This window comes from Littorina saxatilis, linkage group LG3 (genome assembly GCF_037325665.1).
Source record: "Littorina saxatilis isolate snail1 linkage group LG3, US_GU_Lsax_2.0, whole genome shotgun sequence".
Lineage (NCBI taxonomy): Eukaryota > Metazoa > Mollusca > Gastropoda > Littorinimorpha > Littorinidae > Littorina > Littorina saxatilis.
This window is the reverse complement of record NC_090247.1, coordinates 10,908,266-10,935,195: the sequence shown is the minus strand read 5'-3', so window position 1 is coordinate 10,935,195 and position 26,930 is coordinate 10,908,266. Positions and strand designations below refer to the sequence as shown.

Genomic DNA, 26,930 nt, shown 5'->3' with positions numbered 1-26,930 from the left:
TCAGAGACATGCTATTTGCAGACGACGCTGCTTTGACAACCCGCAAGAAGGAGCACCTTCAGCGCCTCATGGACAACTTCTCAGGAGCCTGCCAGGATTTCGGATTGACCATCAGCCTGAAAAAACCAACATCGTAGGCCAGGACACTGAATGCCCACCAATCATCACCATCAACATCAGCTGGATGTCGTGAATTAATTCACATACCTTGGCTCATCAGTGACTGACGATCTTGGCATGGACTCTGAAATCAACAGGAGAATTTGCTGTGCAGCCTCAACATTCGCAGGCTCTCAAAACGGGTTTGGGAAAATACAAAATTTACAGTGAAAACGAAGATGGCTGTCTATCGAGCATGTGTCGTCAGTGGCCTTCCATGCGGCAGCGAGTCGTGGACCCTTTACTCAAGGCAGGAAAGGAGGCTGAACACATTCCACATGCGCAACCTACGGCGGATCCTAGGAATCAAGTGGTCAGACCGGGTAACCAGCAACGAGGTCCTGGAACGTGCTATATCATGCCCAGCATGTACACACTGCTCCGGCAACTCAGACTCCGTTGGTTTGGTCACGTACGCAAGCATCTACTGTACGATGAGCTGGCATCAGGCAAGAGAGCGCAGGGACGCCCCCAACTCTGCTACAGAGATGTCTGCAAAAGAGACATGAAGGCCCTCGACATGAACATCAACGGCTTGGAAGATCTTGCTCAAGATCGAGCCCGCTGGAGGCAGGACCTGAAGAGAAGTCTAGCCAAGGGGGACGAGAAGCTCAAACTAGCCTCGGAAGCACAAAGGCTCAAAACCAAAAAAAAGAACAGTAAAGTAACAACATCAGATACTGTTCACAAGTGTGGTCGCTGCGGCAGAGACTGCCACTCTCGAATCGGGCTGCACAGCCACTGCAGGCGCTGTTTCAGCGCCAAATGACTTTTTCAGGCGCAGTTCCACGGCCCCTTCGGGACCGACGGATGCCGACGAAGTGATAATATATAGTACATGGTACATTTACAACATGTTACTATCAGAGATTACCATAGTATACTATAGCGTATAGAGTGATATATTTTTTTTACCTGGGTTTAATTGTGAGGCAAAGACGTTTTAACGTATTGCGCTGTGCACAATTCTTAGCAAGCGCGAGGAAAGCGTATAGCGAAACAGCCGGTTGAGCTGCCTTCCGGCTCCATGAGTAGGGACCCGTGTGGGGCCATTCTGTTCTTGCACCAGTTGTAATAAAGGGACTGTTTGTTACCGACAACAGTGTGCCACCTGAAAGCGATATCCTTTGTACTTTAATGTGAAGGGGGAAAATGAAATAGTGTGTGCACACGACTTTTGACGGGTCCCTCACCACTATACGCCTCAACTTTCATTGGGCCAAACAAAAGTATATGTTGGTTTTGGGTAACCCAACCGACCCTATTTTTTCCCGCCGACCCTTAAACTTATTTTTCATTTCTCAAACAAAAACTAACGTTTGGCACATTTTGCGAACCATACCAAGACTAAGGGAAGTAACCTCCTTTAAAATCGATTAAATTAAAAAAAGAAAAAAGAAAAAAAAAGCCGACCTGCCGACCCTTGCTTTTATTGGGTCACGTTACCCTAAACCAACATATATTTTTGTTTGGCCTTGTATTATGCTGCTGCACGTACCGATAATTTGATCCGCCCAAGAGCGATGATAAATGTTGCTGGACGTAACACATAATACGTGCAGCGGCGTAACGCGTAGCACATGTATACGTTTAACTTGTTGTGCTTCACAGGGTCCTAGCATATAACCACGTCAGGTCCCAAATAGACACTAGTTCTGGGGACAGAAAAAATAAGTTAGCATAGCACCTTCACAGGGTGCTTACGGGCAGAATATACCTGCGCAGAGGCGGCACAGACGACGCACTGCATATTATTTATGCTGCGTTGGGGATTATGACGATAACTTGGCCTGTTTTCCTTTCACGCAACGTGTAGCGGGCTGGTATAATCTGCAGTGCGTCGTCGGTCCTGCTGAAGTTACATAGGTGAGCGGAGCCCCTTATATACTTCGTTCAGGTGTACAACGCGACACAGCTCGTCACGGTGTGGTGACGATGGTCGATAAACTGCCAGCAAGCACGCAGCGCGTCAGGCGCCTGTTCCACGACTGGGTCACAGGCTACACTAAGTGGCGACAACGCGGAAATTGTTTTACTGCAAGATGGCGGTCTCATAATATGCCTGCAGTTCTGTGAAGTGAGTACATTCAGTTCCATGTCCACCGTTGTATTTATTAGTGTCTATGTTGTTGTTATTGATATACACTCACGACTTACCTGTAAGCTTCACTGTCGTCATAATTAATTATTATTAGTCCAGTGCCCACTGTCGTGTGTCACACCTTCGTTCACATTGTAATTACGTTGGTGTGATCTTCAATCAATATCAATCAATATGAGGCTTATATCGCGCGTATTCCGTGGGTACAGTTCTAAGCGCAGGGATTTATTTTTTCTTCAGCTAGGCGAAGGATTATTCAACCCGTATTAATCGCGTGCATATTCTCCTCATAGTTCAGTCTAACTGATGCACATTTACATTCAATGGAACTACGCTGTACTCATACCGCCCTATAGATTCAAGGTAAGTTCAGGCAATATTAAGGTGAGGTCAGGTAAGGTAAGAAACGTAATTGCACTCAGCAGAATTTTTATTCCGCTCAGAACTTTCGTTTTACACGGTCTTTGCGATAAAGAGAGAGATCGCATTCTTGCAGAAAATCATTGACACCACAAACCAGTCATTTTTAGCATAGACATTGGGAAGGGCTACTATTATAGTGTGTTTTAAGAAAGAAAAACATTATAGTATCGGCAGAACACGATCAAATGAATTTCGTGTCACAGCGTTATGGGCGTGAGATAGTTTAGACTTTTTGTTCTTACACTGTAGCAAAATCATTGACAACACAAACTAGTCATTTTTAACTTAGACATTGGGAAGGGCTACTATTATAGTGTGTTTTAAGAAAGAAAAACATAATAGTATTGGCAGAACACGACCAAATGAGTTTCATGTCCCAGCGTTATGGGCGTGAGATTGTTTAGACTATTAATTTTGTTCTCACACTGCAGATCATATCTTAAAAACTACTAAGTGGATCTTTATGAAATTTGATATATAGGAATCTCTCTTTCCCCCAAAAAATCATTTTTCGAGATATATTACTTGGGATGACTGAGTTCTGTAAGTTTTCTTTCTTTCTTTATTTGGTGTTTAACGTCGTTTTCAACCACGAAGGTTATATCGCGACGAGGGAAAGGGGGGAGATGGGATAGGGGAAAGGGGGGAGATGGGATAGAGCCACTTGTTAAGTGTTTCTTGTTCACAAAAGCACTAATCAAAAAATTGCTCCAGGGGCTTGCAACGTAGTACAATATATGACCTTACTGGGAGAATGCAAGTTTCCAGTACAAAGGACTAAACATTTCTTACATACTGCTTGACTAAAATCTTTACAAACACTGACTATATTCTATACAAGAACCACTTAACAAGGGTAAAAGGAGAAACAGAATCCGTTAGTCGCCTCTTACGACATGCGGGGTGCAGAGAATAATAAGGATGTGGAAAAGAAGACTTTTGGTAAGTGAATATAAAGGTGATGGATCCAGTCAGGTAGAAATAAGACACCAAGAAAAGAATTGGAAAACTGCAGGGAATAGTAGGGAGAGTTTTCTTGGAAGGAAATATAGATGAAAGGACTGGTAAGGCAGAAATAAGACAAAAGAAGAGAAGTAAAGGGGTGGGGTAGCTCTGTGGAAACACTCCCGCCGCGTGAAGGCGACCCCATTGGGAGCAGTTCTGTAAGCAGTGATGTACATTTTTCCAGCAGCCTTTAGGACAATTGTCCTGAAGACTGAAAATCAATAGGACACAGTGTCCTGAGATTGCAATTTCAATAGGACAAAAACACGACTCGTAAAACCGCATTTAAAAAGATTTTTCAGATTAAATTCTTCCACCTTCCGCGACTGTCACCATCACTCTCCACTTCGACGAGTTCGTTCTCGGTTGACGTTGTTGTTGGTTCAGCTATAGCCACAGTGGCTGGCGAACGCAGCATGGACATCAATGTCTGCTGATTTTTTATCTGCTTTGAGCTTTTTTTTTCGGACCCATGTCGTTTCTCTTTCGTTTTATTTTCGTTCGAACGCACAACGGGTTTTTCCGGATATTATGACGAAAAGTAATGCCTTGCGCATGTGCGAACATGCACGGGTGGTTCCCATTGGTTTAAACGATTTATTGCTGAGCCACTCGAGGCACCATATGGGTTCGGTTTTCTTTTTTTATTCTTGATCCAACTTGAGGATAAATTAATTCAAAGAATCAGATCCCATATGGTGCCTCGTTCACTCAACAAACTGGTCACACGCAGTGCATACTTTCGCTTGGCAAAACCGAAACCAGCTTTCCTCACGCAGTGTTTACTTTCGCTTGGCAAAACCGAAACAAGCTTTCCTCTTGAAAATAATTGAACAGTCCGCATGTCCGCTTCATTGTCAAAAACGATCGGACCCTTGACCACTTCTTCTGTAGGTTAATCGGACCTGTGTCCTGCTGGTGTTAAAGCTATAGGTCCTGGGGGAAATTGGATCGGTCAGAGACCGGAGACCGACTAAAATGTACATCACTGTGTAAGTATGCCATATGAAAATAGCACGTTGCGCTGGAGTAACTCGATGTAAGCTTCACCGAGACAAGTTAGTACTGGGCTGGCCGAAACACAACACTGACTGTGGTATTGGTAACAGAAACCAACAGTATAAACGCATATATACTTTTGGATTTAGGATAATATAAAGTTTGCAGTGCAAACATGTTTTCATCAGTGGTGCCAAGTTTTTATTTCAAGCATGATAAGTTAAATAACTGTTAAGCTTCTGAGCTGAAATGAAATCCCATAGTCCGGATTGGGTCAAAGATTATTCGATTAAAGGTTCAATGAATTGGATGAAAAAATGCGGTCAACACGGTGCAGTCTCAACTATTTAACGGGCGGATATGATGTCATCAAAGAAAGGTATGGGGGGAACAATTAGGAACTGTCCGGGGATATTATCTGGAAGAAGTCATATGTTAAGTTTCATTAAGATCTGTTATGAAGTTTTCTCGGAATCGCTTTGCGCGTGCACACACACACACACACACACACACACACACACACACACACACACACACACACACACACACACACATACATATACACACACACACATACAATCACGCACGCACACGTACATACAGACTCACACTAACACACATTAACACACACACACACACACACACACACACACACACACATACACACACACACGCACTAATACAAACACACAGACACACACATAATAACACACACACCCACACACACACACGCACAATAATACACGCACAACAACACACACACATACACCATTACCTCATCTCGATTCACGGTCTACCAGAATTGATTTAGTGAACCAATGAGTCAAAAAAGGACTAAATGTAAAAACCTATCAAATTGTAGAAAACTGATTTACTTATTCATTTGTTTCAGTTTGAGCCTCAGTTATCAACCTTCCTTGCTGACCATCTTCAAGTTTCCATCGTCAAATAAGCAATGAATAACAAAACTAGTAATGCCATTAAACGAACGTATAAGACTATAACAAAATGCCACACGTGGCATCGAGCAACGAGCAGAGACGAAAGGTGAGAATATCACCAAACACAGCAATACAGACCAAATCCACCAAAATCAGTTAACAACCAAGTAAGACCGCGGGTGACATCATCTTCCAATCAGCGACATACGCTACACGAACAAAGGTAATCAAGGGGGAAAAAAACTACAAGAATGTCAACATACCATAAACAACGACCACAGACACCTAACCAGCAACAAGTACCGCCGGCACCAATGCAACAGCGACCACAGGCACCAATGCAACAGAGACCACAGGCACCAATGCAACAGAGACCACAGGCACCAATGCAACAGAGACCACAGTCACCAAAGCAACAGAGACCACGGGCACCCATGTCATCTAACCAACAACAGAGACCACGGGCATCAATCTCACCTAACCAACAACAGAGACCACGGGCAATCATGTTACCTAACCAACATCAGAGACCACGGGCAATCATGTTACCTAACCAACATCAGAGACCACGGGCACCAAAGCAACAGAGACCACGGGCAACCATGTTACCTAACCAACATCAGGGACCACAGTCGCCAAAGCAACAGAGACCACGGGCAACCATGTTACCTAATCAACAACAGGGACCACAGTCACCAAAGCAACAGAGACCACGGGCAACCATGTTACCTAACCAACAACAGGGATCACAGTCACCAAAGCAACAGAGACCACGGACAACCATGTTACCTAACCAACAACAGAGACCACAGTCACCAAAGCAACAGAGACCACGGGCACCCATGTCATCTAACCAACAACAGAGACCACGGGCATCAATCTCACCTAACCAACAACAGAGACCACAGGCACCCATGTTACCTAATCAACAACAGGGACCACAGTCACCAAAGCAACAGAGACCACAGGCACCCGTGTTACCTAATCAACAACAGGGACCACAGTCACCAAACAGGGACCACAGTCACCAAAGCAACAGAGACCACAGGCACCAATCTCATCTAACCAACATCAGGGACCACGGGCACCCATGTTATCTAACCAACATCAGAGACCACAGGCACCAATCTCATCTAACCAACAACAGGGACCACGGGCACCCATGTTACCTAACCAACAACAGGGACCACAGTCACCAAAGCAACAGAGACCACGGGCAACCATGTTACCTAACCAACAACAGGGACCACAGTCACCAATGCAACAGAGACCACGGGCAACCATGTTATCTAACCAACATCAGGGACCACAGTCACCAAAGCAACAGAGACCACAGGCACCCATGTTACCTAACCAACAACAGGGACCACAGTCACCAATGCAACAGAGACCACGGGCAACCATGTTACCTAACCAACAACAGGGACCACAGTCACCAAAGCAACAGAGACCACGGGCAACCATGTTACCTAACCAACAACAGGGACCACAGTCACCAAAGCAACAGAGACCACAGGCACCCATGTTACCTAATCAACAACAGGGACCACAGTCACCAAAGCAACAGAGACCACGGGCAACCATGTTATCTAACCAACATCAGAGACCACAGGCACCAATCTCACCTAACCAACAACAGAGACCACGGGCAATCATGTTACCTAACCAACATCAGAGACGGCAGGCACCAATTTCACCTAACCAACAACAGAGATCACAGGTACCAATGTCACCAGACAAGCAACAAAAACAAGGGGTACCAATGTCACCAAGCCAGCATCAGAGACCACAGGTAGTTTCATTTCTGTTTTCGCAAACTATGCTTTTTATCAGTTTGTATTTATAGTTAAGCTGTTATTTTCTGATGCTTCATCATAGTCTTTTATTCATAAGTTTTCGCGACGTTTGACTTATTTACACATATATATGTCTGTCTCTCGTGACGTTACATAAATCTGAGTGAAGGGCTGTTCTGTTTAAGACAAATGTGAATCATTCCGAACGTCACATTCCTCTGAGTGATTAGCTGTTCTCTTTGACACAGAGTTGTCCATCATTCATAAAGTCACATCAGTCTGTGTAATTAACGGTTCTCCTTCACAAAGCTGTCTGTCATTCATAACGTCACATCAGTCTGTGTAATTAACGGTTCTCCTTAACAGAGTTGTCCATCATTCATAAAGTCACATCAGTCTGTGTAATTAACGGTTCTCCTTCACAAAGCTGTCTGTCATTCATAACGTCACATCATGTTTGTGTGTTATTTTCTTTCCTCCAGAAGATCTTGCTTTCATTTTGAGAATTAAACATAAAAAAGAAATTCGAAACCCAATGAGCAAGATGTGTGTGCAGGCAGTCTCGGCCAGCCCAGCTCTTCCGACAGAAGGCAGTGCCCAGCTGACACCCGGCGTTGGGAAGAAGCGGACCCTGGCAGCAGGGAACAGCGCAAGCCACAAGGCTGCATCGAAGGCTGCTGGTTCAGGTCGTAGCCCAGCAAAGCGTTCAAAGACAGGACTGACATTACAGCCTCAAGTGCCAGTTATCGTTATTGAGGACACACAGGACGCTCCGTTCTCGGGGTCTTGTCAGGCCTCTGAAACACCAGTGGTTGAGCCACACCCGCCACGTGCCCGCGACAGACAGATATCGTCACTTGTTGACCAGGCGTCTTGCAGGGAGCAGACTCAAGTGTCGGCAATCGTTAATGAGGCCGCACTGGACACTGTCTTCTCTGCTCCTTCACGGGCCCGTGACTCACCACTGGTCGGGTCCAGCACGTTATATTCCCAGGCCCCCGGCAGTGCAGGGCTGGTTATCGTTATCGAGGACACGCTGGACGTTGTATTCCCTGCACCCTCCCAGACCTCTAACACACCAGTGGTTTTGTCCAGCACTTCACGTTCCCAGCCCTCCAGGACAGTACGAAGGGAACCGTCTGCAGGGCCGGTTAGTGTTCTCGAGAACACACAGGACGTTGTATTCCCTGCTCATTCCCAGGCCTCCAACAAACCACTGGTAGAGCTCAGCGCGTTATGCTCCCAGGCCCCTGACACACCAGTGGTCGGGCCCAGCCTGCCCGCTTCAGGTCATGCAAGGCAAGCAGTCAAACAGGTGTCGCCTCGTGCTGTCCTGTATCCTCGTACAGAGCGAAGAGAACAGTCTGAAGAATTCGTTATTGTCAGTGACGACGAAGAGGACCAAGTGCCGTGTGTTCCTTCCAAGATGTCAGAGACTAGATCAGTCGGGGATAGAGTGCCTGTTAGTCCTTCCAAGGCGTCAGCGGCTAGACCAGTCGGAGACACAGTGCCTGTTAGTCCTTCCAAGGCGTCAGAGACTAGACCAGTCGGGGACACAGTGTCTGTTAATCCTTCCAAGGCGTCAGAGACTAGACCAGTCGGGGACACAGTGCCTGTTAATCCTTCCAAGGCGTCAGAGACTAGACCAGTCGGGGACACAGTGCCTGTTAGTCCTTCCAAGGCGTCAGAGACTAGACCAGTCGGGGACACAGTGCCGGTTGGTCCTTTCAAGACGTCAGAGGCTAGACCAGTCGGGGACACACCACCGTCCCCAGGGCGCACACAGGGAGTGGAACCTAGGGCCAGGACTGACAGAAAACGCGGACAGGACGTTACCTCACCACGTGCTGACCCCGACCCCTGTCAAGGAATTTCCTCTGCCGGTGACCGTGTCACAGTTTGTCCTGCCAAGAGACCCCGGCTGTCCGTAAGTGGTTCTGTCATTGTCAGTTATCACAAGTTAACGTACACTTTCACCTCGTTCTCCTAGAATATTAGAACTTAGACTTGCCTCAGTCAATGTCAGCTCTCACCAGAGACAAATAATTCCTATTGGAGGGGACAACAATGACATGTTTTGGTTGTGCCAGTTGCCGCTCAGTCGGACCTTGGATTGACGTCACAAAGTGACTTCCCCCTTCCAACAACGATAGCATAAGGATGTTGACAGTTTGTAGAACGCTCTCTCCTGGCTGGTTTAAGCCGAACCCTTTGTTGTCTGCTATCAAAGACAGAATACGTACAGGCAAGGAGGAAAACCTTTCCCCCGTGACAAGTTGCTACACTCGCAGTTAGAGCAATGTTACACCGACTTGTAAAGCGATTTGTGCGTGTTACAGGGCCCATCGGGAGCCGGCAGGAGAATCTCCAAGTCCGAAGAGTTTTACATGGTTCCCACAAACTCCACGAGGCGGTCACGACGGGTGTGTGCTGACATCCTCAGGCCTCGTCATCACGCGCTGAGTCCCTTTCAGCCTGTTGGCAAGCTGGGTGTCAAGAGACGATGTGAGTTGCGTTTATATAGATCAATCACCTGGGGTGCTCAGCTTCTCAAGCAGTTAATTATTTGAAAGTAACACATAATTCTGGGTTGACTTTCACACCACCCACTTTCCGTGATCACTCGGAGAAGAAAAAACTCTGAACTGTCAACCTGATAGTTATGACGAAAGTGCACTTTTCCTCTCGCTCTCTCTTTCTCTCTCTCTTTCTCTCTCGCTCTCTCTTTCTCTCTCGCTCTCTCTTTCTCTCTCTCTCCCTCTCTCTCTTCCTCCTCTCTCTCTCTCTCTCTCTCTCTCTCTCTCTCTCTCTCTCTCTCTCTCTCTCTTTCTCTCTCTTGCTCCTTCCCTCTCAGCATGCCTTCTGTCACTCGCTCTCCTTTCTCCTCCTGCGTGAAACTCTCCACTGCTTTGTGCCGTTCGTGTTACACTTACTTTAAATAACAACAACAACTGTACTTGGCATATATAGTGGGACCCTATTTTCGCAATGCCTAATGCTCAGAATAATAGCCACTAACGAGTTGTGTAACCCTTAACCAATCTTGACCTTTCCGTTCCCCCCCCCCCCTCCACTACACCCAACCACTATCACCCTGTCAAGGAGAGCTTACTGAGCATTTACTCTTGTTCAGCGTAGGAGAAAAAAGAAAGTCTGAAGTGATAATGATGATCCCGAACTAAATTTGTCATTGGATTTTTTCTTCACAGACATTTCTCGATGCAAAGCCAAACTCAAAGATTCTCAATCGCCGAGCGCGGGGTTTGATAAAGCAAGCCAAGTAAAGGTTATGTCAAAAATGAAGAAGAGAACCCTGGAAGAGGTTCTAAGTCTAAGCAATGTGACGAGATCCACGACCCCCAGGGCGTCAGCCCCGCAACAGCCTGGACCAACTGGTGACTCAGCGGAGGGCAATAGTCTATCCAAACATCCAATGAACATGGCAAGACCTTGTAGCAGTAACAAAACGACTCCCTCTCCATCTGTCTTCAAACTGAGCTTCAGCACAGAGAAGGAAGCCGTGACCAGTCAAGAAAGTGATATGGAAAGTGCCGCCAAGAGAAGAAACGTGCCTATAGACAAGGCCCTTGCTCTAATGGAGATCCAAAGTCAGATGGAGGAAGTGAGTCGTCTTGCACGTCGCACGGAGGACAATGAGCACCAACACGAACAGAATCAGAAGAAGGAGGACAGTGAGGCACAGCAACGAAAGACAAACAAAGACCCTACGCTACAACACGAAGATGAAACAGACAGACCTGATCAGCACAAGGGAAAGCAACACATTCAGCCTAGGCAGCAGGAGGAAAGAAGAGAGTGTGCAGTACAATCCAAACAGCAACCGCAAACTGAAATCTCAACTCAAGCGAAAGTAGTAAATAAACAAGGGCACGCCTTTCTTCATGAAAATCACGTAACTCATATTTCTCATGCTGCGCAGAAGAGAGACACCCGTCTCGACGAAAAAGAGCGCAAGGCAAGGGAAAGCACACAGCCCAACCCAAGCACCCCCTCACAGGTTTTCAGCACTAGTCGTGCACCAGACACTGTCCCGGGATGCTCTGTCCTTGGACATTGTGAAGCCGGGGAAGTGAAGACAACCGCCTCTCCACTGCTTACCACATCGCAGAAACAGAGAGCAAGGGGACTAGTCGACAGGGCCAAACGTGCTTTGTCCTTCTGTGGAGAGCTGAGAGGGGAGGTAAGCATGTTTTATCCATCATCTGCCATGGCATCCAGGCACTGGGTTTTGTAAAAGGAACATAAACTGACCTCATTTCCAAAGAAAATGAAATAAATCGGAATGCAGGTCTTCCAAATTGCAGTTTCCAATCGTTTTGGGCTCACCTGAGTGATAAGATTATTTAAATGTGCAGTGAACAAAAAACTTATCATTGAGGTTTTCTCCGATTTTTGTTAAGCTAGAGGTTTGACACTTTACCTGCTTCTAGGGTTTGATAACCTCCAAACTAGACCTCAGTCTGGATGCCCCTCGTTAAATTTCAAGATCACATAGGGTAAGGGCGTTGAAAAGGAAAATTATCACTTTTTGTAAGATAGTTGTGAAGATATAGAACCTTTCAATTTCATGACCATCGCCAAATTTCAAGGTAATGGTGGGATCTAGTTTTATGTAATAAAATGGCAAATTATTTTCTCTTACTTTTCTTACCTAGAGATTAAAACTTAAGACACTTGTCGAGTTTGTTGTCGAGGCCAACAGGCGTGATCTAAGTATGATTGATCCTGGTCCAACTTCAAGGTCAAAATCATCCTGAACTCAGGTCAAAAATGAGTTACTTCCCTTCGGGTCTCATTCTATCCCTGGCAGGATGCCTTGGTTTTCCTTGTCTGGAGAGGAAATCGATTTTTTATTTTATTTTTTAATTTTTTACATATTTAGATCTTTTCGTAATGTGTTATGGATATAAGCAGATTCGCGATCGTCGATAATGATTTTTCAAGGTGTTGTGTAATTTTTAAATTACAAAGGAATTGATATGTAAGACAGTTTCAAGCGAGCTCTCTTTTGCGGATGTATATACTCTGCAAACAACTCTAAAGTGTCACGTGATAATCAACTTTGGCTCCGGTGCGCGCCGGTGCAGACGATTTTTTCTGTAACCAGTTGAGAGTGATGCAACCATATATCACGGTCTCCTTCCGACAGCTGTCTCAAAATTTCGACTTGTTTTGACCTTAGAACGATGTCTTTATCATAACTGTGAAGAACAGAACGGAGATCACTGTCGAAGTCGGCCAATCTGCAATCATTTTCGTCTCGAACACTGATCTCAAATTTAGATCAGTACTCGCGAAAAACATATGGGAGATAACTCTGTATTCTTGTTTTGATAGATTCGCGCAATAATTTAGCATGCTGTCAGAGAGAAACTGGCGATAGCCGTGGAGCGATGATTACCAGAATGGGTCAAAATGGGAATGCGTTCGGGTCAATCAGAAGAAATTTGTAATTTTTGGGAACGTTCATAGAGCTAGGGTAGCAGATTTTCTTTAATCTGATTCTTATTATTTATGACGAACATAATTATGATTTGGTCCTCTTGTATACAAAAATGCAGGTATTACTGAAAAAACCAAAGACGCGCTACATTCAATATGATATTTGAACAATATGTACAGTACAAGACGGGTATGTCTTTTTATCAGTGATTCTGACTTACAGTTTCAAACGTCAAGTCTCAGCGCTTTCCAACACAGCTATCGGCATGCGACCATATAAACATTCTTATGCGTCTTTTAAAAGGAAGTGGGACGCAACTTTCTTCTTGGAAAGAAGTTCACGTACGAAGGCTTCCTGTACACAAGAACATCCTCGTACAAAGATCACAATTACTTCAGCTGCCGGCGCAAAGATTGCAAGGGACGGCTGATACAGAGAGGGCAAGAGCTTAATCTGAAGAAGCAACACTCTCATGAGATCGAGGCATCCAAACTGGTATGTTCCTGCTGACAATCTTTTTCTCACACTGCGCTGTGCGGCCACTTTCTGCAGCTTGCTGGCTGTTTGTTCTGTGTGCCTTAAAGTCTGTATTTATGTCTTCGTGTGTGTGTGTGTGTGTGTGTGTGTGTGTGTGTGTGTGTGTGTGTGTGTGTGTGTGTGTGTGTGTGTGTGTGTGTGTGTGTGTACCCATGTTTCCACAGGTTTGGTTGCCTAAATCACCATAAGGCAACTATCCACACGTGGATGGCAACCTAAACTCTGGATGGCAACCTAATTGTGTGGATGCTCGCTTCATTTAACACTGTTAAATTGACTTTTTTGACGGAAAGAATGTCATAACAATGTTCAAAATGACATTCTTTCCGTCCTCTATAGGCGACGAAATAGGTCAAATTTTGTGCATTTTTTAGTGCAAAATTCTTCGATGCCGGAGCGAGTACTGCACCCAGTGCTGTTGTAGTGCAAGTGCACTAGAAAGGCACTACACCCAGTGCCGCCTCTTAGGTAACCATCCACACTTTAGGTATGTGTGTGTGTGTTTGTGTAAGTATGTGTGTGTAAGTATGTGTGTGTGTGTGTGTGTGTCCGTCCGTCCGTCTGTGTCTGTGAGTGTGTATGTGTGAGTATGTGTCTGTGTATTTAATAAAAGTAGGTGTTTATTAACTTTGTTAGCACATAATAATTTCTTGATTTGTATGAACACTTTTGAACTGGTAAGCTCTTTCTTGCTACACATAGCTTAGCAGCGTTTTCATTCTCTGATAGTTTGAACGTTAGCCTGCTCAACAACTTTGTCTGACCATGACATGATTAATCCGTCGTGATTTGTTTTAAGTGGCAACCATTTTTGAAGTAGTTTTGCGTGTTTATGCACAATTAAGAGGTGAACTAGTTGTGTCACAAAACGGACCTAGCTGCAAGAGAACACCTATCCCATTTCAGACTGCCGCAGCCACGCCTCTACCACTGAGAGACACAGTCAAGGGAGACAAGGAGGGGTCATCATCAGCCAATAGCACCAAGCAGACCCCAGTGATTGGCCTTCAAGGAACTGCAATGAAAGTAGGCGGACCACAGCCCAGAAGCCAGCAAAACTTTCCAACAGCCCCCAGTCAGTCGCCTCGACACCTTTCAACAGATCCCAGTAAGTTAAATTTACACCTTCCAACAAACCTCAGACATTTACCTGAACGCCTTCTGACAGCTTTGTTTGTATTAGTTTTTACAAATAAGAATTTGAATTTTGTCTGCCGTCGTGACTACTTCTGTTATGCTTCCTTTGGATTTGCTGACATAAGCATTATGCTTGAGTACGGATACTGAATTTCAGATAACCTATATATGTCACGGTATTACAATTTAATAAAGTTTTGTTTAAACCAACAGTCCCCAGTCAGCCACCGGAACGCCCTCCAACAGCCCCCAGTGGGCATCCTGAACGCCACCCAAAAGCATACAGTCAGCCACCTCAACGCCTTCTAACAGACCCCAGTCAGTCACCTAAACACCTTCCAACAGCCCCCAGTCAGCCACCTCAACACCTTCCAACAGCCACCAGTCAGCCACCTCAAAACCTTCCAACAGCCCCCAGTCAGCCACCTAAACATCTTCCTGCAGCCCCCAGTCAGTCACTTCAACACCTTCCAACAGCCCCCAGTCAGCCACCTAGACACCTTCCAACAGCCACCAGTCAGCCACCTAAACAACTTCCAACAGCCCCCAGTCGGTCACCTCAACACCTTCCAACGGCCCCCAGTCAGCCACCTAAACACCTTCCAACAGCCCCCAGTCGGTCACCTCAACACCTTCCAACAGCCACCAGTCAGCCACCTCAAAACCTTCCAACAGCCCCCAGTCAGCCACCTCAACGCCTTCCAACAGCCACCAATCAGTCACCTAAACACCTTCCAACAGCCCCCAAACAGTCGCATCAACACCTTCCAACGGCCCCCAGTCAGTCACCTAAACACCTTCCAACCGCAACCAGTCAGCCACCTAAACACCTTCCAACAGCCACCAGTCAGCCACCTCAACGCCTTCAAACAGCCCCCAGTCAGCCACCTAAACACCTTCCAACAGCCACCAGTCAGTCATCTCAACGCCTTCAAACAGCCACCAGTCAGCCACCTAAACACCTTCCAACAGCCACCAGTCAGCCACCTCAACGCCTTCAAACAGCCCCCAGTCAGCCACCTAAACACCTTCCAACAGCCCCCAGTCAGTCACCTAAACACCTTCCAGCGGCCCCCAGTCAGTCACCTAAACACCTTCCAACAGCCACCAGTCAGCCACCTAAACACCTTCCAACAGCCCCCAGTCAGCCACCTAAACACCTTCCAACAGCCACCAGTCAGTCACCTAAACACCTTCCAACGGCCCCCAGTCAGTCACCTAAACACCTTCCAACAGCCACCAGTCAGCCACCTAAACACCTTCCAACAGCCCCCAGTCAGCCACCTAAACACCTTCCAACAGCCACCAGTCAGTCACCTAAACACCTTCCAACGGCTCCCAGTCAGCCACCTCAACGCCTTCCAACAACCACCAGTCAGCCACCTAAACACCTTCTAACAGCCACCAGTCAGTCACCTCAACACCTTCCAACAGCCCCCAGTCAGCCAATTCAACACCTTCCAACAGCCACCCGTCAGTCACCTCAACATCTTCCAACAGCCACCAGTCAGCCAATTCAACACCTTCCAACAGCCACCAGTCAGCCACCTCAACACCTTCCAACAGCTACCAGTCAGCCACTTCAACACCTTCCAACAGCCACCAGTCAGCCACCTAAACACTTTCCAACAGCCTCCAGGAAGTCACCTAAACACTTTCCAACAGCCACCAGTCAGCCACCTCAACACCTTCCAACAGCCACCAGTCAGCCACCTAAACACCTTCCAACAACCTCCAGGAAGCCACCTCAACACCTTCCAACAACCACCCGTCAGTCACCTCAACATCTTCCAACAGCCACCAGTCAGCCAATTCAACACCTTCCAACAGCCACCAGTCAGCCACTTCAACACCTTCCAACAGCCACCAGTCAGTCACCTCAACACCTTCCAACAGCCCCCAGACAGTCACATGAACACCATTCAGCAGCCCCCAGGCAGATGCCCAGAGAGCAAAATCAAAGGCCATCAATGTCTAGGCAGTGTGACGTCATATACATTGATGATGAGACACCTTCTTCTAGAGAGGATGCCGAGGAAAGCAAGGCACTTGACACACAATATTTGGGCCAACGGGAAAAGGCAAAAAGGAAACACAAACCACAGCAGGCCAGGTTGTCGGCAGCAGATGCGTCAGCTGAAGAAAACTGTGCAGCCAAGACGAGGAACGCAGCCACAGCACAAAGCAAGGACACAGCGCCACACTGTCCTACCCGTAAGCCTGCTGCTAACCCTGACTCACAGCGTGCCTTAGCCAAGACTGTCTTCATCAAGGTGAGTTGTGTTGTAATTCTTATCAATAAGTACATCGATACCATGTACTCTCTTGTAAAAAAGAAACTGAGTTACAACCTTGGGCTTGTTGAAAAATACAGCACTGCCTGATTATGCAATTTACAAATCAAAAGCAGAGAACAATAATTATTGGTAAAAGTTTAGTACAAGATTGTCTGCTTCTTTATCACTATTTGGTTCTCTGATGCTGCTTGGTTCTCTAAGACAGAACATGTATATTCTCTACTAGATGATTACCCGCTTCGCCGGGTACCGGCTTCGCCGGGAAGAAGTAGAGCCGAATACCAGGCTGCGCCTGGGACCCGGCAAAGCCGGGTGTACGCCGGCTTTCGCCGGCGCACGAACGAAAGGAGATAAACGCGCAAAATACTGGAGACCTTCTAAAAATAGTAACGTGCAGTGACCTTCTAAAAATAGTAACGTAGTAACGGGAATATGGATTGACGCCACACGGAGGAAGGGAGATAATCGCGGCTGAAAACACTGGAGAAGATAAGGAAGAGTTACTGGTAGTGGATCCCGACAAAAAAACACAAAATCGGTTCAGCGCGCACAGCGCTGCGCGCTGAGAGCACGTGTTGAAATATCTCATCGATGAGGTTGTGTCCGGGGTGTAGCTGAATACGGTGTCCAAATTTGAAAAAGATCCACCGAGAACTTTGGCCGTGCATCGCGAACAGACAGACAGACACTAGTCGTATATATATATAGAAGACAGCTTGTTGGATCTGAGACAGTTAGTGTATACCCCAAGGCTGCTTGGATATCTCCGACAGTATATTTCTCTCAGTTTAATCTCGAAGACAGTGTGCTATCTAGGAGAGCCTGGTTTTCTATGACGGTATGTTCTCTTAGAACTCTGGTTCAAACAATAGTTCTCTTAGACAGCTTATTTGTTTGCCTCAGTTGTGATTGTCTAATATGGCTCGTTGTCTAAGGCAGTTTGGTTATCTAAGACAGTGTGGGTGTCTAAGACAGTTTAGATCTTGCTGACAGTTCAGTTCTTGAGCAGACGAACCAGCTTAGCTAAAAGCTCGGTGTCATCTCAAGACATTTCTGTGGGTGCACGTGATGCAGCAAATCCTACCACTTTAGGTTAACTGTGGTGCACCTTCTGCAATTCAGAGAGTGGTCAAGCTTCTCTAACAACTGCGCGCAACACCTGAGTATATATATATTTTCAATTGTTTCTTTCACAATTTCTGATGTTTTATATATATTTATATATCCCATGACCTCCCTTCTTTGTCTCTGTTACTTCAGTATGGGTATATATGTTGTATTTTTATAGCTCAATAAATACATCATGGACTCCAAAAAATATATGATAGTGCAGATTCCGATTTGGGCAAAGAACTACTTTCCTCCCGACCTTTGACCTTGCGCCAAACAAATAGATTGTAATACACTCTTAATTGTTTTGCTGCTAAAGAGTTCTATCCGCAGTTTTATTAACCCGTGCATAACACTAGTTTGAACAGTCGAACACTATCACAATGCCCATGGCTACAAACCAAAACAAAAAAACGAGTACCCTCCCTTGCATCGAAGCAGACGACTGTTCGTGAGAGTCTGTCACAGTGTCGGTGTGGGAACTGACAGAAGCTAGGGAGCACAGATAATAGAAGCCCTGTCACATAGACTAATCACACAATCAATACACATTTGGCTTAAGGTTTAAATGACAGTTTCGAGTTTGTTAGTCAAACTCAAAGCAACTACGCTGGTCTGGTGTCATGCGTAGCGGGACCCAGAAGCGTCCGTACTGCATGGTTTGGGGTGGCTTCGCTTCGTATCAAACATCGGCTGTTTCACGTGTTTTGCGAGCAAGTCTACTCTTTTGCCTGGCTCTGCAGTAAGTCCACATTGGCGATGAAGGTATCCAAGAACTTAACATGTGTGCATTTTTCCGTAATCCAGTCATATTCCTTCAAAATGCAATCAATCGGCGGTGACAGACTTGGTGTCAGCAATTCGCGACTTCACCAAATTGGTCCCGTTTCCTCACACCCATACCAGTTTAGGTTCATCCATGCAAACACACTCGCAAAACAGTTTATCACGTAGATACATTTCAAATAGGGAGCAAATGGTTAAATCTAAACCTACATATTTGTTCCCTAAAATTTGCTTCTCTGTCAATAAGCCTGATTGTATAATAATACGTTCGAGAAAAACAACGTGGAATCGATTCTGAATCGAATAAGCCAAATGGGTGCCAACCCGGTTTCGCCCGTTCTGCCGACCTGAAACGCAAAACAAAAGAATTGTGCGCTTCAACTAAATTGATTTCTATACGAATTCATTACATTCTTGCAACTTATGAACCTTTACTTAAAGCTTTTAAATGGTCTGAAAGTAGTGTTACCGCGTACTTATCGATGCACTCATTCGTTTTATTTTTTTCAGCGACGGTCACTTAGTTTAAGGTTGCAAAAGGGCCAAGTCTCGCTGGCACCAGTGTTTCACTCTCCACAGATCGCAACAGTGCCGCTAGTAGTCTACACTTTGTGTTTGATGGTAGAATGGGATATACAGATTACAACACTCGTGGTTTTTTATATGGCTTGTATTTCAGTCAAGACCCAGCGGGAATATCAATCGAGAGCCACTCGCCAGAGGCTCGTGTCTCCCGATGATATTCATCCGCTGGGTCTTGACTGAAATACAAGCCATATAAAAAACCACTCGTGTTGTAACCTATACATATACTAGATGATTACCCGCTTCGCCGGGTACCGGCTTCGCCGGGAAGAAGTAGAGCCGAATACCAGGCTGCGCCTGGGACCCGGCTCTGCCGGCTGTACGCCGGCGAAGCCGGCGCACGAAGGAAAGGAGATAAACGCGCAAAACACTGGAGACCTTCTAAAAATAGTAACGTGCAGTGACCTTCTAAAAATAGTAACGTAGTAACGGGAATATGGATTGACGCCACACGGAGGAAGGGAAATAATCGCGGCTGAAAACACTGGAGAAGATAAGGAAGAGTTACTGGTAGTGGATCCCGACGAAAAAAAACACCCACAAAATCGGTTCAGTGCGCACAGCGCTGCGCGCGGCGAGCACGTGTTGAAATATCTCATCGATGAGGTTGTGTCCGGGGTGTAGCTGAATACGGTGTCCAAATTTGAAAAAGATCCACCGAGAACTTTGGCCGTGCATCGCGAACAGACAGACAGACAGACAGACAGACAGACAGACAGACAGACAGACACTAGTCGTATATATATATAAAACATCAGAAGTTGTGAAAGAAACAATTGAAAGTCAGCAGAGACTTTCTTCTGAGATTTGTTAAAATCTCTTAGCAGAGAAAGAGAGAGGGAAAAAGTATCCCTTTACAGACAGCCTATTGGGAGCATCAGACCAACCTCAAGGGGGACTGAGATATACAGAGTAAAGTCCCTTTGTGGGGGACGTATCACAAGGTAATCTAGTCCTGAGGAGGACCATTGTTTTTGTACCTAGACCAGACACGTGTTTCGGCATAAACATATAACTAATAAACATGGTTGTTTTAAGAGCAGATGAACCACACTTTTCCATACTATCTTTATTTCTTTCTTTATTTGGTGTTTAACGTCGTTTTCAACCAGGAAGGTTACATCGCGACGGGGAAAGGGGGGAGATGGGATAGAGCACAAAAGCACTAATAAAAAATTTGCTCCAGGGGCTTGCAACGTAGTACAATATATTACCTTACTGGGAGAATGCAAGTTTCCAGTACAAAGGACTTAACATTTCTTACATACTGCTTGACTAAAATCTTTACAAAAATTGACTATATTCTATACAAGAAACACTTAACAAGGGTAAAAGGAGAAATAGAATCTGTTAGTCGCCTCTTACGACAGTCTACTTGGACATTTGAAGCTCGCAACTCCCGAAATGAGAAAGTGTTAGACCCTCCAGCTTGCCGTAGGTGACAAGCTTAACTTTGAGGTTTTCGTGGATGTTACTGAAACAAGAGCTTGGAAACTTCACACATTTCTAGCGTTTGATATTCCTGTTAAATGTGGTGCCTTCCTTTTTGGGGGATTGATTCAAGGGTTACCCTTATTTGAGTGGCGATCCTTAGACCTGCATAACAAACTCTTTGATCCGAAAAGTGTGCCAGATAGTCAGAATTACTACCTTTGATGGCAAAGACACATTGAGTTGAATGACAGGGGAATGAATGTTTTCCCCAAAAAATGTCAAAACAATTTTTCTGATTTTAGATATCTGTGGCAAAGCCTTTGTCAGTCAGTGCGGGTACTGCGCGGGAACAGTCTACATCTAAATCTTCGTTTGGATCCAGTCAACAGATCCACCACTCCAACCATCCCTCAGCCAACAGCCAACTGCCCACGACTGTTAACGAGACAGATTGCAACACACTGGAAGTGAGAGAGTCGGCACATCAAGGCCCACACAGTAGAGAGCCAGCCATCAAAGAAAGAGAATGTTTGACACAAGCCAGAGACTCACAGAGACCCACTCACAACAAAGTATTCACAACACATTCATCTTCTAAAAAAAGAGAACCAACTGTTAAGAGCAAAGACGACATCAACGCATGTATAAAGGGAGAGAACAAACAGTCATTACCTCGAGATAGTAAGCTATCATCTCAGAACGAAAAACACCAATACCAGAGCGTACAGTTGTTAGCTCAAAACACAGTCTCACCAAGCCAGAACAAGCGAACATCCACTCAGAGTGCAGAAACACCTACTCATAACAAGAAGGAACCAACGTGGAACAGCCAGCTCCCTGCTCGTGATGTACAGGCGCTGGCCCAGAGTAGAGATCTCGTGACTCAGAAAAGACAATCACCGAATACCAAAATAGAGCAAGATGTTCCAAACAGACCATCACAGAACAAAAAGCCACCAACGGAGAACAGACAACAAAGAACTCAGTCAGTATATCAAAACAGAGAGACAGCACAGCAGAAAATACAGCCATTACACGAGACAAAACAATCGGAAACACAGAAGGCAGCGTCACCGCTTGAGAGCGAAAGTGCATCTGCAGACATCGGTCAGCCAAGCAGTCCCAGGCAGCCAGTGATGGCCGAGACAAGTCAGCCATCAAGCCCATTTCACACACCTGCCACTCCCTCTAGGAGGCGTTGTGGAAAGCTTACACACCAGGGCTACCTGTATGTCAAAACGTCTACCCACGGAGAAAGCACCGTGTACTTTAGCTGTTGTCGCAGAGACTGCAAGGCAAGGCTGATCCAAAAGGATGAGGAACTTAACCTGAAAACGAGTCATTGCCATGAGATGGAGTCACCCGACTCGGTAAGAGAGAGAGAGAGAGAGAGAGAGAGAGAGAGAGAGAGAGAGAGAGAGAGAGAGACAGACAGACAGACAGACAGACAGGGAGACAGACAGACAGACAGGGAGACAGACAGACAGACAGACAGACAGAGAGAGAGAGAGAGATATGCATTGTTGTGCTTGTCGTGATTTTCGTTAAGCTTGTTTGATAGTCATATTTTTTTATCATGTTTTTCAGTCTTACTTTTTTTTATTCCCTCTCTCTTTGGTTTGTTTCACTGGCTACTGCATGATGTTCACAGAGTAACTGCTCCAATGTGCAGGTACAGGAGGCTTCCCCTCTGCCCCTGAGAGGCACAAGACCTGGAGTTCAACCCGTGTCGTCACCCCAAGGCAGCCAGCACCACCCGTGTCCAAGGAGTCAACAACAAACGATATCAACGCAAACGCTTCAACAGCTACAGCCACATCTTGATATTCAGAAAGAGACGCAAACAGATGCTGAGCCATCCACATCTCAGACATGTACAGAAGACACCCTAACGCCAGATACGCAGAATGTGACCCAAAAACCAACAGAGATGAAATTAGACTGCGATCAGCAAGCCGTTATTCAACGTTGGGCTGACGAGAAGATAATAATTAACGCAGGTCCTGGGTCAGGAAAAACTTTGATCTTGTGTAAACTGGTAGAACACATTTATCGGGAAGATTCTGCTCGCGTGCTTGTTCTGGCATATAACAGGTACGCAGTTTACGAGCTCAAAGCGCGACTCATGAATTATGGTAGCGTGAATCTGTTTCCTGAAAGGAACCGTGCTTTAGAAAGTACAGACAAAAAATGCCTTGTGTCAACTTTTCATTCATTTGCTTATCAAAGCGGCGGGTCCGCGAGCATCCCAAATGCAGACCAGACCGATTATGACCCTGTCTTCAAGGAAAACGTGGAGTCCCTAAAGCTGAAGAAGAAAGACATCCCGGGGCGCACGTGGGACTGGGTGATAGTGGACGAGGGCCAGGATGTGACCCCTCTTCTCGCTGAACTGGTGGACACTCTCTTGCTCACGTGCCGTCATTTTGTCGTTGCTGGCGACCCCCGACAGGCCATTAGAGAGGGCGCCACTTGGTTTTCCAATCTCTGGCAATCACGTGATATTGAGCCTTACAAAATGACGCTAAGACGTAACCATCGCAGTGGCCCCCAGTTAGTCGAGTTTTTAAACAAATACAGCAACGAAAATTTCCCTGCTGCTCTTCACCATGACCAGATTGCAGCGCGCACCACAGACGCCTCGTTTGAAATGTTGACAACAGACAAGGCGGGTGACACCGCAGGACGCAGGCTGCTGCTGTCCCCTCCAAGTGAAGCCTATGCGATCACACCCGTGACAATGGACAAATGGAACATTGACGAACTGACACAGGGACTGGAGGACACCTTGTTGAATCAGGGGCGGAACGTTCAGAGGATTAAAAAGCTCAGTGAAAACAAGAACAAGGACAAAAACACGTATAAAGTTGGCACTGTCGGCAGCCTGAAGGGAACGGAGCGAAGCAGAGTGGTGGTCTATGGTGTTGGAGAGACCTACCATCAAAAGATCTCGCCCGACTTACTGGTCAGAATGATGTTTGTCGCCCTGTCTCGGGCAAAGGATCACCTTCATGTGATTCTTAACAAAGAACTTCCCCCAAGCAGCCCGTTGAAACCGTTTGCAGGACGAGCGATAGAGTCAAAGAAATGCAGATACTCAAAGCTCAATGTGACTGACTTAGCGAAAGAAAGCTATCATTGGTGGAAAGTAAGGGAGCCGATATTTCGTCAGTATGAATGTTCTGCCGGAGACCAGGTACCTTGCCAAGGAGTAAACATCGCTTACCAGGCAGATCCAGACTTTGTGGGGGTGTATCTTGAGTTAGTGGTAGCCTCTCTTCTAGGATGCAAGATAGAGGACACCAAAGTGGAGGACTTGTTCTCCCAAGCAAGGAAACTAGACGATAACATCCGGGACAGTAACAGGCAAAACAAAGGATTGTCAGTGAAGCAGCTCGACAAGGAATTCCAGGATCTATTGAAAAGAAACCCTTGCTTTGCTGTGGCGCACGCTCGTAGATCTGTAGATGACAGAAAGATGTATAAAGCAAATGACCATCTTGCTGATAAGTGGACTGAGCACAAAAGCGAATGCCAGCCATTTGCCGAGTTCATTGACGCTCACATAGAGAGTCCACACAGCCAAGAGTTTTTATGTTTACCACTAAAACCTGACCGGAGCTCTAAGGAAGCAGGAATGCTGGTGGGGTATGCTGACTTCAAGGGGGAGTCCAGTGTGGTGGAGATCAAGCATGTGGGTGAGATTCGTCTGGAGCATTGCGTGCAGACCGCCATGTACGCTGCCATGTCCCCACAGTGCAAGGAGGCCCTGCTCGTCAACCTGAAGGATGCGGACATCAGGACAGTCACAGCTGTAGATCATGTCGAGCTCGCACGCTTTGCTCGCGCCAAACTGGCACTCAAGAACGCTATATTAGTAGATCAATATGTGGGCGACAGTTTCATTGCTGTCAGTACGGTGAGATACGAGAGAAAGCTGGTTGGAGAGATCGGCGCGGTGGCCTTCTCACTGACAGCCGACATCTTGGGAACCTACCACCGCATTATGCTCGGCGTGGAGGCCGTTCCAGATGCACACAGATCAAACAGAGATGCTAGTTTCTCCCAGGACTTTGGGCGAGCAAGACTGCGAGTGCGAAATCCAGACATTTTCCAAAAGCAGCAAGAGAAAGTGACTGAAGGTTTTCAGCAATGGTTAGATTTCCTACATACAAAGGGTGTTCATTCGAGATTCGTCTTCTGGGACAGGGAGGACGCTAATATCCTGAAGCTGAGGGAGCTATCCCACAATCCGGTTCACCTCCCGTCACTACTGCCAGTAGGCTCGTCACGTGACGCAGAGCTGACGCTTAGTGGCTGTGTGGAGAAATTGCTGGGCGATGACTGGCCCTATGAGGCTCACAGGGCCTTTGAGGACGCCGTGGCAGTCGCAGCGCTGACGCTGGGGGTACCGATGTCATCGAGCCAGCAACAAGCTCCAACTTGAAAGGCAGTGCATAAATACTAAAATGGTTTTTTGAAGCAGGATCGTTAGTCAGAACATCTGAGAGCAGGATCGTTAGTCAGAACATCTGAGAGCAGCTTCTTTGCATCTATGCAGGACACTGCGGGGTTGCGTTTGGGTGAAAACATGAACAAAAAGTGTCAATTTAATGCATATCTCTCTCAAGGTAGAGCTTTGAAATGTACATACTTTTAGGGTTTGGTGACCTCTAGACATGACTCAAGGTCGTGGCAGGGATGAATCTGGGCCAAAGTATGAAATCTTTCTTTATGTGCTAGAAGTGAGAAGTTTGAAATGTCACACACTACTAGGGTTGGATGACCTTCCTTGCAGGTCCCAATTAAGCCCACATGGCGCTCATAGAAAGGAAACATACTTTTCTTGAACGTTTTGGAAGCTATATATCTTTTTAACTGCACACTGTCACGCACACAAGCTCACGCAAATGTGCCACCATCCATGCTAGGTGCAGACCTAGGCAAACACAAATTACATACACTAAATTTATTTACAAATACTAACAAAATGTTAACAACTCACTCTACATGGCCCAAACACACTCACACAGTTACTAATCAAAGTCCAACGATCGTGGACGCAGACGCACAAACACACAGTTGCCAGCACAACACATCCTGAAGCTTCAGACAGTGTCGTCCAACGACGAGAAGAACGATGAACACAGACATCCTCCAACGACGAGTTGAGCTTGCTGTTCGTCCAGTGGTGACGAACCCCTCAAGTGTCTAGAGGAATTACTCCCTGTCATTACTGATATCATAAATCAATCCCTCACATCCGGTCAAGTACCCCCTTCTTTTAAGCATGCAGTAGTCACTCCCCTCCTGAAAAAAGCTAACCTTGACATCAACACTTTTAAGAACTACCGCCCTGTCTCTAATTTGCCTTTTGTTTCGAAAGTCCTTGAAAAGGTTGTTTTGGCCCAATTGTCAGAGCATCTTGCTAAGACAGGTATGGTTGAACCATTACAGTCCGCCTACCGCGCAGATCACAGCACTGAAACAGCCCTACTTAAGGTAGCGAATGATCTTCTCACTGCTTGTGACAGCGGCTCTGTTTCGCTTCTGGCCCTGTTGGACCTATCCGCAGCGTTCGACACCATCGACCACGATATACTGCTGGCAAGGTTGAACACCACATTCGGCATAACAGGCACGGCTCTGGGGTGGTTCTGCTCCTACCTGACTGGACGCACTCAGGCTGTTGTGATCCAAAATAGGCACTCCGAGGACACCATACTAAAGTATGGAGTCCCACAAGGATCTGTGTTAGGCCCAGTGTTATTCACTATGTACATACAGCCGTTAGGCAAAGTCATAAAGCACCACAATGTCCTGTACCACATGTTCGCAGACGACACTCAACTACAAAAATCCGCACACACCAAACAGTTTACAGAGTTAGTGCAGTCAATAGAATCATGCAGCGATCACATCAAACAGTGGATGACAGTCAACAAGCTCAAGATGAACGATGATAAGACAGAGATCATGCCAGTTGGCAAACAATCAAACTTAAAGCTTCTTTCAGAAACATCCAGTCTTACTCTTTCTGATACCACAGTCACATTCAGCACCAAAGTAAAAAACCTGGGTGTCCACCTTGACAGTAGCCTGTCAATGGACGCCCACATCAACTCACTCTGCAGAACCGCCTTTCTTGAAATGCGG

At 46.2% G+C, this 26,930-nt stretch overlaps 1 protein-coding gene across 1 annotated transcript; it reads left to right on the top strand.

The window, feature by feature from the left end:
* Positions 1 to 6,659: 6,659 nt before the first annotated feature.
* On the top strand, positions 6,660 to 25,221 carry LOC138960834 (uncharacterized). The gene is made up of 11 exons (XM_070332480.1): positions 6,660 to 7,420; positions 7,981 to 9,351; positions 9,764 to 9,929; positions 10,634 to 11,625; positions 13,192 to 13,383; positions 14,332 to 14,533; positions 14,776 to 16,835; positions 21,077 to 21,241; positions 21,836 to 21,923; positions 22,447 to 22,543; positions 23,004 to 25,221. Exons 1-11 carry the CDS (start codon positions 6,719 to 6,721, stop codon positions 25,219 to 25,221), a joined length of 8,253 nt encoding a protein of 2,750 aa, XP_070188581.1. The 5' UTR covers positions 6,660 to 6,718.
* Positions 25,222 to 26,930: the final 1,709 nt, after the last annotated feature.